Source organism: Saccoglossus kowalevskii, chromosome 11 (assembly GCF_978046115.1).
Source record: "Saccoglossus kowalevskii chromosome 11, keSacKowa6.1, whole genome shotgun sequence".
In the NCBI taxonomy this organism is placed as follows: Eukaryota; Metazoa; Hemichordata; class Enteropneusta; family Harrimaniidae; genus Saccoglossus; species Saccoglossus kowalevskii.
In genome coordinates, this window is record NC_140651.1 from 37,657,953 (window position 1) to 37,671,109 (window position 13,157).

General features: G+C 39.7%; 1 protein-coding gene across 1 annotated transcript in view; it reads left to right on the forward strand.

Annotated features, from left to right (window-relative positions):
* Positions 1-13,157, forward strand: part of LOC102807664 (mitogen-activated protein kinase kinase kinase 4-like) — a 320,941-nt gene that overhangs the window by 23,300 nt on the left and 284,484 nt on the right. Inside the window, exons 2-3 of the mRNA XM_085505174.1 lie at positions 7,225-7,367; positions 12,826-12,937. Of these exons, the coding sequence (XP_085361300.1) occupies positions 7,225-7,367; positions 12,826-12,937 (255 nt within the window). The remainder of the gene's footprint in view (positions 1-7,224; positions 7,368-12,825; positions 12,938-13,157) is intronic.

Below are 13,157 nucleotides of genomic sequence, written 5' to 3' on the forward strand. Positions count from 1 at the left end.
TTGGGATAGTGATGTGTCCGCTATGTGTACAGGGCTATTGGGATTGTGATGTGTCCACTATGTGTACAGGGCTATTGGGATAGTGATGTGTTAGCTATGTGTACAGGGCTATTGGGATTGTGATGTATCCACTATGTGCACAGGGCTATTGGGATAGTTATGTGCCCGCTATGTGCACAGGGCTATTGGGATAGTGATGTGTTAGCTATGTGTACAGGGCTATTGGGATAGTGATGTGTTAGCTATGTGTACAGGGCTATTGGGATAGTGATGTGTTCGCTATGTGTACAGGGCTATTGGGATAGTGATGTGTTCGCTATGTGCACAGGGCTTCTGGGATTGTGATGTGTTAGCTATGTGTACAGGGCTATTGGGATATTGATGTGTCCGCTATGTGCTCAGGGCTTCTGGGATTGTGATGTGTTAGCTATGTGTACAATGCTATTGGGATAGTGATGTGTTAGCTATGTGTACAGGGGTATTGGGATTGTGATGTGTCCGCTAGTGTACAGGGCTATTGGGATAGTGATGTGTTAGCTATGTGTACAGGGCTATTGGGATTGTGATGTGTCCACTATGTGTACAGGGCTTTTGGGATTGTGATGTGTTAGCTATGTGTACAGGGCTATTGGGATTGTGATGTGTTAGCTATGTGTACAGGGCTATTGGGATTGTGATGTGTCCACTATGTGTACAGGGCTTTTGGGATTGTGATGTGTTAGCTATGTGTACAGGGCTTTTGGGATAGTGATGTGTCCGCTATGTTTACAGAGCTATTGGGATAGTGATGTGTTAGCTATGTGTACAGGGCTATTGGGATTGTGATGTGTCCACTATGTGTACAGGGCTTTTGGGATTGTGATGTGTTAGCTATGTGTACAGGGCTATTGGGATTGTGATGTGTCCACTATGTGTACAGGGCTTTTGGGATTGTGATGTGTTAGCTATGTGTACAGGGCTATTGGGATTGTGATGTGTCCGCTATGTGTACAGGGCTATTGGGATAGTGATGTGTCCGCTATGTGTACAGGGCTATTGGGATAGTGATGTGTTAACTATGTGTACAGGGCTATTGGGATAGTGATGTGTTAGCTATGTGTACAGGGCTATTGGGATAGTGATGTGTTAGCTATGTGTACAGGGCTATTGGGATAGTGATGTGTTAGCTATGTGTACAGGGCTATTGGGATTGTGATGTGTCCGCTATGTGTACAGGGGTATTGGGATAGTGATGTGTTAGCTATGTGTACAGGGCTATTGGGATGGTGATGTGTTAGCTATGTGTACAGGGCTATTGGGATAGTGATGTGTTAGCTATGTGTACAGGGCTATTGGGATAGTGATGTGTTAGCTATGTGTACAGGGCTATTGGGATTGTGATGTGTCCGCTATGTGTACAGGGGTATTGGGATAGTGATGTGTTAGCTATGTGTACAGGGCTATTGGGATGGTGATGTGTTAGCTATGTGTACAGGGCTATTATGATTGTGATGTGTTAGCTATGTGTACAGGGCTATTGGGATGGTGATGTGTTCGCTATGTGTACAGGGCTATTGGGATAGTGATGTGTTAACTATGTGTACAGGGGTATTGGGATTGTGATGTGTTAGCTATGTGTACAGAGCTATTGGGATTGTGATGTGTCCGCTATGTTTACAGAGCTATTGGGATAGTGATGTGTTAGCTATGTGTACAGGGCTATTGGGATGGTGATGTGTTAGCTATGTGTACAGGGCTATTATGATTGTGATGTGTTAGCTATGTGTACAGGGCTATTGGGATGGTGATGTGTTTGCTATGTGTACAGGGCTATTGGGATAGTGATGTGTCCGCTATGTGTACTGGGCTATTGGGATTGTGATGTGTCCGCTATGTTTACAGAGCTATTGGGATAGTGATGTGTTAGCTATGTGTACAGGGGTATTGGGATAGTGATGTGTCCGCTATGTGTACAGGGCTATTGGGATTGTGATGTGTTAGCTATGTGTACAGGGCTATTGGGATAGTGATGTGTTAGCTATGTGTACAGGGCTATTGGGATGGTGATGTGTCCGCTATGTTTACAGAGCTATTGGGATAGTGATGTGTTTGCTATGTGTACAGGGCTATTGGGATTGTGATGTGTCCGCTATGTGTACAGGGCTATTGGGATTGTGATGTGTTAGCTATGTGTACAGGGCTATTGGGATTGTGATGTGTTAGCTATGTGTACAGGGCTATTGGGATTGTGATGTGTTCGCTCTGTGTACAGGGCTATTGGGATAGTGATGTTTTAGCTATGTGTACAGGGCTATTGGGATTGTGATGTGTTAGCTATGTGTACAGGGCTATTGGGATAGTGATGTGTCCGCTATGTTTACAGAGCTATTGGGATAGTGATGTTTTAGGTATGTGTACAGGGCTATTGGGATGGTGATGTGTTTGCTATGTGTACAGGGCTATTGGGATTGTGATGTGTCCGCTATGTGTACAGGGCTATTGGGATAGTGATGTGTTAGCTATGTGTACAGGGGTATTGGGATAGTGATGTGTTTGCTATGTGTACAGGGCTATTGGGATAGTGATGTGTCCGCTATGTGTACAGGGCTATTGGGATTGTGATGTGTCCACTATGTGTACAGGGCTATTGGGATAGTGATGTGTTAGCTATGTGTACAGGACTATTGGGATTGTGATGTATCCACTATGTGCACAGGGCTATTGGGATAGTTATGTGCCCGCTATGTGCACAGGGCTATTGGGATAGTGATGTGTTAGCTATGTGTACAGGGCTATTGGGATAGTGATGTGTTAGCTATGTGTACAGGGCTTTTGGGATTGTGATGTGTCCACTATGTGTACAAGGCTATTGGGATAGTTATGTGCCCGCTATGTGCACAGGGCTATTGGGATAGTGATGTGTTAGCTATGTGTACAGGGCTATTGGGATAGTGATGTGCCCGCTATGTGCACAGGGCTATTGGGATAGTGATGTGTCCGCTATGTGCACAGGGCTATTGGGATAGTGATGTGTTAGCTATGTGTACAGGGCTATTGGGATAGTGATGTGCCCGCTATGTGTACAGGGCTATTGGGATGGTGATGTGTTAGCTATGTGTACAGGGCTATTGGGATTGTGATGTGTCCACTATGTGTACAGGGCTATTGGGATAGTGATGTGTTAGCTATGTGTACAGGGCTTTTGGGATTGTGATGTGTCCACTATGTGTACAAGGCTATTGGGATAGTTATGTGCCCGCTATGTGCACAGGGCTATTGGGATAGTGATGTGTTAGCTATGTGTACAGGGCTATTGGGATTGTGATGTGTTAGCTATGTGCACAGGGCTTTTGGGATTGTGATGTGTTAGCTATGTGTACAGGGCTATTGGGATAGTGATGTGTTCGCTATGTGCACAGGGCTTTTGGGATAGTGATGTGTTAGCTATGTGTACAGGGCTTTTGGGATAGTGATGTGTTCGCTATGTGTACAGGGCTATTGGGATAGTGATGTGTTCGCTATGTGCATAGGGCTATTGGGATATTGATGTGTCCGCTATGTGCTCAGGGCTTCTGGGATTGTGATGTGTTAGCTATGTGTACAATGCTATTGGGATAGTGATGTGTTAGCTATGTGTACAGGGGTATTGGGATTGTTATGTGTTAGCTATGTGTACAGGGCTATTGGGATAGTGATGTGTTCGCTATGTGTACAGGGCTATTGGGATAGTGATGTGTTCGCTATGTGCACAGGGCTTCTGGGATTGTGATGTGTTAGCTATGTGTACAGGGCTATTGGGATATTGATGTGTCCGCTATGTGCTCAGGGCTTCTGGGATTGTGATGTGTTAGCTATGTGTACAATGCTATTGGGATAGTGATGTGTTAGCTATGTGTACAGGGGTATTGGGATTGTGATGTGTTAGCTATGTGTACAGAGCTATTGGGATAGTTATGTGCCCGCTATGTGCACAGGGCTATTGGGATAGTGATGTGTTAGCTATGTGTACAGGGCTATTGGGATTGTGATGTGTTAGCTATGTGCACAGGGCTTTTGGGATTGTGATGTGTTAGCTATGTGTACAGGGCTATTGGGATAGTGATGTGTTCGCTATGTGCACAGGGCTTTTGGGATAGTGATGTGTTAGCTATGTGTACAGGGCTTTTGGGATAGTGATGTGTTCGCTATGTGTACAGGGCTATTGGGATATTGATGTGTCCGCTATGTGCTCAGGGCTTCTGGGATTGTGATGTGTTAGCTATGTGTACAATGCTATTGGGATAGTGATGTGTTAGCTATGTGTACAGGGGTATTGGGATTGTGATGTGTTAGCTATGTGTACAGAGCTATTGGGATAGTGATGTGTTAGCTATGTGTACAGGGCTATTGGCATTGTGATGTGTCCACTATGTGTACAGGGCTTTTGGGATTGTGATGTGTTAGCTATGTGTACAGGGCTATTGGGATTGTGATGTGTTAGCTATGTGTACAGGGCTATTGGGATAGTGATGTGTTAGCTATGTGTACAGGGCTATTGGGATTGTGATGTGTTCGCTATGTGCACAGGGCTTCTGGGATTGTGATGTGTTAGCTATGTGTACAGGGCTATTGGGATGGTGATGTGTTTGCTATGTGTACAGGGGTATTGGGATAGTGATGTGTCCGTTGTGTTTACAGAGCTATTGGGATAGTGATGTGTTAGCTATGTGTGCAGGGCTATTGGGATTGTGATGTGTTAGCTATGTGTACAGGGCTATTGGGATGGTGATGTGTTAGCTATGTGTACAGGGCTATTGGGATAGTGATGTGTCCGCTATGTGTACAGGGCTATTGGGATAGTGATGTGTTAGCTATGTTTACAGAGCTATTGGGATAGTGATGTGTTAGCTATGTGTACAGGGCTATTGGGATTGTGATGTGTCCGCTATGTGTACAGGGCTATTGGGATGGTGATGTGTTAGCTATGTGTACAGGGCTTTTGGGATATTGATGTGTCCGCTATGTGCTCAGGGCTTCTGGGATTGTGATGTGTTAGCTATGTGTACAATGCTATTGGGATAGTGATGTGTTAGCTATGTGTACAGGGGTATTGGGATTGTGATGTGTTAGCTATGTGTACAGGGCTATTGGGATATTGATGTGTCCGCTATGTGCTCAGGGCTTCTGGGATTGTGATGTGTTAGCTATGTGTACAATGCTATTGGGATAGTGATGTGTTAGCTATGTGTACAGGGGTATTGGGATTGTGATGTGTTAGCTATGTGTACAGGGCTATTGGGATAGTGATGTGTTCGCTATGTGTACAGGGCTATTGGGATAGTGATGTGTTCGCTATGTGCACAGGGCTTCTGGGATTGTGATGTGTTAGCTATGTGTACAGGGCTATTGGGATATTGATGTGTCCGCTATGTGCTCAGGGCTTCTGGGATTGTGATGTGTTAGCTATGTGTACAATGCTATTGGGATAGTGATGTGTTAGCTATGTGTACAGGGGTATTGGGATTGTGATGTGTTAGCTATGTGTACAATGCTATTGGGATAGTGATGTGTTAGCTATGTGTACAGGGCTATTGGGATTGTGATGTGTTAGCTATGTGTACAAGGCTATTGGGATAGTGATGTGTTCGCTATGTGCACAGGGCTTCTGGGATTGTGATGTGTTAGCTATGTGTACAGGGCTATTGGGATATTGATGTGTCCGCTATGTGCTCAGGGCTTCTGGGATTGTGATGTGTTAGCTATGTGTACAATGCTATTGGGATAGTGATGTGTTAGCTATGTGTACAGGGGTATTGGGATTGTGATGTGTCCGCTACTGTACAGGGCTATTGAGATTGTGATGTGTTAGCTATGTGTACAGGGCTATTGGGATAGTGATGTGTTAGCTATGTGTACAGGGCTATTGGGATTGTGATGTGTCCACTATGTGTACAGGGCTTTTGGGATTGTGATGTGTTAGCTATGTGTACAGGGCTATTGGGATAGTGATGTGTTAGCTATGTGTACAGGGCTATTGGCATTGTGATGTGTCCACTATGTGTACAGGGCTTTTGGGATTGTGATGTGTTAGCTATGTGTACAGGGCTATTGGGATTGTGATGTGTTAGCTATGTGTACAGGGCTATTGGGATAGTGATGTGTTAGCTATGTGTACAGGGCTATTGGGATTGTGATGTGTTCGCTATGTGCACAGGGCTTCTGGGATTGTGATGTGTTAGCTATGTGTACAGGGCTATTGGGATGGTGATGTGTTTGCTATGTGTACAGGGGTATTGGGATAGTGATGTGTCCGTTGTGTTTACAGAGCTATTGGGATAGTGATGTGTTAGCTATGTGTGCAGGGCTATTGGGATTGTGATGTGTTAGCTATGTGTACAGGGCTATTGGGATGGTGATGTGTTAGCTATGTGTACAGGGCTATTGGGATAGTGATGTGTCCGCTATGTGTACAGGGCTATTGGGATAGTGATGTGTTAGCTATGTTTACAGAGCTATTGGGATAGTGATGTGTTAGCTATGTGTACAGGGCTATTGGGATTGTGATGTGTCCGCTATGTGTACAGGGCTATTGGGATGGTGATGTGTTAGCTATGTGTACAGGGCTATTATGATTGTGATGTGTTAGCTATGTGTACAGGGCTATTGGGATGGTGATGTGTTCGCTATGTGTACAGGGCTATTGGGATAGTGATGTGTTCGCTATGTGTACAAGGCTATTGGGATAGTGATGTGTTAGCTATGTGTACAGGGCTATTGGGATAGTGATGTGTTAACTATGTGTACAGGGCTATTGGGATAGTGATGTGTTCGCTATGTGTACAAGGCTATTGGGATAGTGATGTGTTAGCTATGTGTACAGGGCTATTGGGATAGTGATGTGTTCGCTATGTGTACAGGGCTATTGGGATAGTGATGTGTTAACTATGTGTACAGGGCTATTGGGATTGTGATGTGTTCGCTATGTGTACAAGGCTATTGGGATAGTGATGTGTTAACTATGTGTACAGGGCTATTGGGATAGTGATGTGTTAGCTATGTGTTCAGGGCTTTTGGGATTGTGATGTGTTAGCTATGTGTACAAGGCTATTGGGATAGTGATGTGTCCGCTATGTGCACAGGGCTATTTGGATTGAAAACTACAAATATTAATATTTAATTTGCATAATGACGAGGTAATTTATTCACATGAACCTTTACATACTAATTGCATAGTATCTGTTTCTTTTTTTATTCTTTAATTTCAAGAGCCCCGATAATGACAATAAATATACGCATACTATATTAGATATGCTTGAAGAAAGAATGTCATCAATGGAGCGAAGACATAGTTTGCTGACACATGGGTCCAGTAGTCTTGAATTCATTCAGATGGGACTTCCATCATTCAGGTAATGTCTATTGTTATGTGACCTCTTGTTAGGAATATTTAGAATAGGCAGCAATTCTGTAAAAGGTAAAATTTTAACTGCTTTCAAAGTTTGACATCTTGTAAGATTTTTCATTCTCATTTTTGACTCCCGTGTGCGAAGCACACAATGGGAGTCTTCGCAGTTAGTGTGTCTGTACATTTTGTATATGTGTGTGTGTGTGTGTCTGTGTGTGTGTCTGTTCCACTGCTATCTCAAGAACCATACATTGATTTTTGATGAAACTTGCTGCATAGATGCTCTGGAGCAATGCGCAGGTTTAATTAGGTTTTGGTAAAAATGCATGCATATTAATTACCTAATTTGCATGATAATTAGCTGATTTTTAGCTGTTCCATGACTGTTCCACTGATATCTAAAAAAACACTCAATTGATTTTGATGAAACTTGGCACATAGATGCTCCAGACTAATGCGCAGATTTGATTAGTTTTGTTTGAAAATCTGTGCAATATTAATTACCTAATTTGCATAATTAATTAATTTTCAGCTTTTGATATTTCAAGTAGTAATCATCACTTTTCAATGAAACTTGGTACATAGATATCATAGGACACTGCACAGACCTGATACTTTTTAGGGTAATATCAGTACATATTAATTACCTAATTTGCATAATTAATTTATTTTCAGCTTTTGATATTTCAAGTAGTAATCATCACATTTCAATGAAACTTGGTACATAGATGTCATAGGACACTGCACAGACCTGATAGTTTTTAGGGTAATATTAGTACATATTAATTACCTTATTTGCATAATTAATTAATTTTCAGCTTTTGATATTTCAAGTAGTAATCATCACCTTTCAATGAAACTTGGTACATAGATATTATAGAACACTGCACAGACCTGATAGTTTTAGGGTAATATCTGTACATATTAATTACCTAATTTGCATAATTAATTAATTTTCAGCTTTTGATATTTCAAGTAGTAATCATCACATTTCAATGAAACTTGGTACATAGATGTCATAGGACATTGCACAGACCTGATAGTTTTTAGGGTAATATCAGTACATATTAATTACCTAATTTGCATAATTAATTAATTTTCAGCTTTTGATATTTCAAGTAGTAATCATCACCTTTCAATGAAACTTGGTACATAGATATCATAGGACACTGCACAGACCTGATAGTTTTAGGGTAATATCAGTACATATTAATTACCTAATTTGCATAATTAATAAATTTTCAGCTTTTGATATGTCAAGTAGTAATCATCACATTTCAATGAAACTTGGTATATAGATATCATAGAACACTGCACAGACCTGATAGTTTTAGGGTAATATCAGTAGATATTAATTACCTAATTTGCATAATTAGTTAATTTTTTCCCATGAACGAATTGGATTTTAATGAAACTTTTAAAACGTACTCATCATCACATTTCAATGAATCTAGAAACATGCAGAGACCCAATTAGTTTTTGGTAAATATTTAGGCCTATTAATCACCTAATTAACATAATTAGTTAACACTGATATCTCAATTACTGATCATCACACATTTAAATAGAATTTGATACATAAATAATCAAGGACAATAGACTGATTAATTTTGGGTTAAAATTTGTTCATATTAATTCTCTAATTAGCATAATTTTTTTGTTCTGTTCTGTTTTGTTCATATTAGTTACCTGATTTACATAATTAGTTTTCAGCTTTTCCATCAATATCTCAAATACAAGTAATTAGCCCCCGCCGGATCTGTGATCCGGGCGGGGGGGGGGGGGGGGGGGTTGGTTTTAATTTGGTTTGTGTCTGTGCATACGTGGGTGCACATTTTCACGTTACCAAAGTCTAGACTGTCGACAATCCTCACGCCTAATTTGTTATTACTAATTGTTAGCCCCCGCCGGGCGGGGGATATTAACTTGGGTCGTGTCTGTGCATACGTGGGTGCACATTTTCACGTTACCAGCTTTTTCTCACACATGTATGATCTAATTCAGTTCAGAGTTGGTACAGAGACAGGAATTGATGGTGTTATTATGCACATCAAGTTATTTTTTCAATTCTTCAAAGTTTCACTGTGTTTTTCTTTGATTTTTAACATTTTTCCTTCAAAACTGCTGGAAAATCCGAATTTTCCCGAAATTACCCGAGTTTAATCCGAGTTTTGATGACGCATACGCAGTTCTTGTCTCGGTGGAAATCACAGTCATTTTTGTGTGAGGATATTGTATCCTGGAATTGTATCTTTATTTGCGCAACGCTTATATGGACAAAATTGTGTCTCGTCAATTTCAAAGGTAAGAAACTGTGCTTGTTATGGTATTTATACACTTAGAATTATCGTTTGTGTCTCGGGTTTGGTGATCGTGAAAAACTATTGCAAGCCTGGCGAGAGTTTCGCCAGAAAAACTGCCTTTTTATTATTGTTGTAGGAACTGATTATGTATTGTGTAAATAGAAAGTTTGGCTCGTGATTTAAGAGGTTTGCAGTGCTCTATCCGGGATTCAAACATCGTGGTGGTGTCGGTGCAATGCTGCTCTGAGACGCTTGCCGGACTCTGCCTCGCTCAAAATCATTATCGCCATGCTTGATTTCCGCAACATTTACATTATGATTTCCACAGCTATTGTTCTATGAGATGCGTCCTCGCTGTACATAAACAGCCATCAACAAGTTTAGTTGGGTCGGCATGTACTCATTGAAAGTGTTGGTTTATTTACGTAATCCACTGATCACACCATATGCGAAATTAAAAATATGTCGCTACATGTCCCAAATAAACGTACCGGAACTTTTTTTTTTCTCCGAAAAATTCGACCCGGTACATTCTTATTTGGGACGGTACGTTTATTTATTTTTCTAAATCGGGCCGATTAAAAAAAATAATCATGCCTTTTTCCCATGAAAAACGAAGCCAAAAGATCGCACTAAAACATTGGTAAATCTCTTCCATGTTGCTTTCACCAAGAGGTCGCTGAACTGTCATTAAGATATTTAAATGTTTATGTTAATTTGAGCACATGGGCACGGTCCAGCATTTTGATTGGTTGATTAGTGACTTGACCTATCTGGTCAATAAACACGCCCCTTGTGCATGGATATCATGGCGGATATCGTATGGCATTGAGCGTCAGCATGTAACCGAAATCATTTGCTTACGATAAAACTAAGTTGAATTTGACTCGTAACAATTCAACGAATTTATTTTTTGTACGTTAATATAATCACCACTGATTACTAATCAACAATTGCAACACTTCGAAAACAAGCAAGCTGCCGTACCGTGATCATTTGCTATTAATGCATATTAAATACAGTGAATATTTTTTGTTGTCATGTGAACAGTTTTTTTGATTGACTGTAATTTTCCAACATTTCATGACGCCCATTGTAGAACCAAATTAAGGCCTTTCACTCCTCCTTGACGCCTATTTAAAAGATTATACGGCATCTTGCTTTTTGCCAGCCACACTAGTAGACGAACTTGATCGATACTGCATTTTTTATCGACGCACGACACCACACAATTAGAGAAAAGTATTGTCCTTGCAACAATTTCGCGCAATACGTCACCATTGTACAGTGACTGATTTTAATAATATTATTATAATGTTTATTTAACATTAAAACAAACTACAGTGAGTTGTTCTATGATCGTATAAAAATAAAATAAACTACATTAAGATACAGTAAAGTTAACCAACTAAACAAAATGCTAAATAAAGCTAACTAATATTACATGTACAAACACATTTAGAATCACAATAAACTTGTATGATACAGTACAATACAATACAATACACAAACTAGTATTGCTAAGGAGTGGGAAATCACATTCACATTAGAGTCATAACTATGGAAAGAATATTTTTAAATTTGGTGGAGCTGCTCATATATCATTTGCATACATTTTTGTATGTATTGTGCAGTTTTCCAGCCAGTCCGACTCGAGTAGTGATTGGTTTGCTATTTAATTACATCTTGCGGCCTATTGCTAGACATGCATCAATTGTTGTCCATTTATATTCCTAATGCAATTTCTTTCTGGTTGGTATAAATATACCATTGGTACGTTCCAAATAAAAAAAAAATTCTATCTATCTATTAAGTAATATGTTTTCGTACTGAAAAGACGATGCACAAATAACTTTTTTAATTAAATTTAACAGCTAATGGGAGCACATATGCTACAACCTCTGCTTACTTTTGACTAAATGTTTTTTTGTTTTTTTCAGGTGCAGAGCCAGAATTTTTTTCTCGGAAAGCAAAGCCACTAAAACTGTATATATTACAAAAGCATACTATTCGCTGCATGTCTGACAATTGTATAAAGTTTTGCAGGTCGTCTTTTTTTTTTTGAGAAGTGCTGTCAACCAAAGCATAAATATGTGTTTCTCTGTACATAAAAGTTCGATTTCACACGATTTGTTAATATTAATGTATAATAATAAAAACTTGATAATATTTTTCTGGATTCTTGCACTTTATTTGTATCATTGTCATATGAGAAGTACTCTTGTCCTTATTTAGGGCCACAAACTACATGTAGATCTGTACATGAAGTACATGGGAAGTAAAGTTGTTGACACAGGTAATGTACACCAAGGATCATTGCAGTTTCTCAGTTCCTCATCTGGTGCTAGTACTTGTATGACAAACAGTATCATTGCCCTGTTACTGTCTAAAACATCAGAAGTTTTTCGCTGGAACAGTTCTGTGATTGACAATGTCCTTGTATTAGGAATACAGTTGTACAAGGAAGTTTATCCAAACAGACACAACACTGATGCTTCAACATATTTGCAGATCTGATTTGCATACTTGCATGTCATTTTACCTGTTGTACTTGTTTGTTGCTCTCTGGTGTTCTTCCTGAGACCAGCATGGAGAGTGCTACAAACTTGAAAATGCCATAGAAATCATGTTTGCCAATTTATGTCCATGCCAGAAACTGGACAAATTATATGTTGCAACTTTCAAATGACAACAAGTGAAGGCGGTGTCATTCATGACCTGTTTGATTGAATAAATTTTTACGGCTTGGAGGCCATTTTTTTCTTAAAAATCTAAAAAAAAAGCTTTTTCTCAGATATGTGTCATCCAGTTTTGTTCAAAGTTGGTACAGGGACTGGTAATAATTATTTACAAGTGCACATCGCATTATATGTTTAACAAGTTATAAATTGTCTCAGAAAAGCCAAATGAATATTTTTTTTTACCCCACCCCTAAAATTGTAACACATCAATTCTGAACAATTAATAATGGAATTTTAATACAGTTCATAATGAATTAATTCACTCTGACACAAACCCAGTTCAATATAAGTTTTTAAATTTTTTCTCAGCGGGGGCTATGACATGACATGTCATGTCTTGTTTTGAATTATTTTTAATGTGTCTCCAATACTCTAACACATGAGTTTTTTATAAGCTTTCTTTGATCTCTTTTGACAGGCCTACCTATTTATTTTTGATACGGATACCATTGCATGTGATGCATGAATGTTTGAAACTGCGTCTTGAACAGAAACCAGCAGCAGAACCTTCAAGACTGAGCATTACACAGGTATATATACCAGTATCTCTATTCACTACTATAGACTGAGCATTACACAGGTATATATACCAGTATCTCTATTCACTACAATAGACTGAGCATTACACAGGTATATATACCAGCATCTCTATTCACTACTATAGACTGAGCATTACACAGGTATATATACCAGCATCTCTATTCACTACAATAGACTGGGCATTACACAGGTATATATTCCAGTATCTCT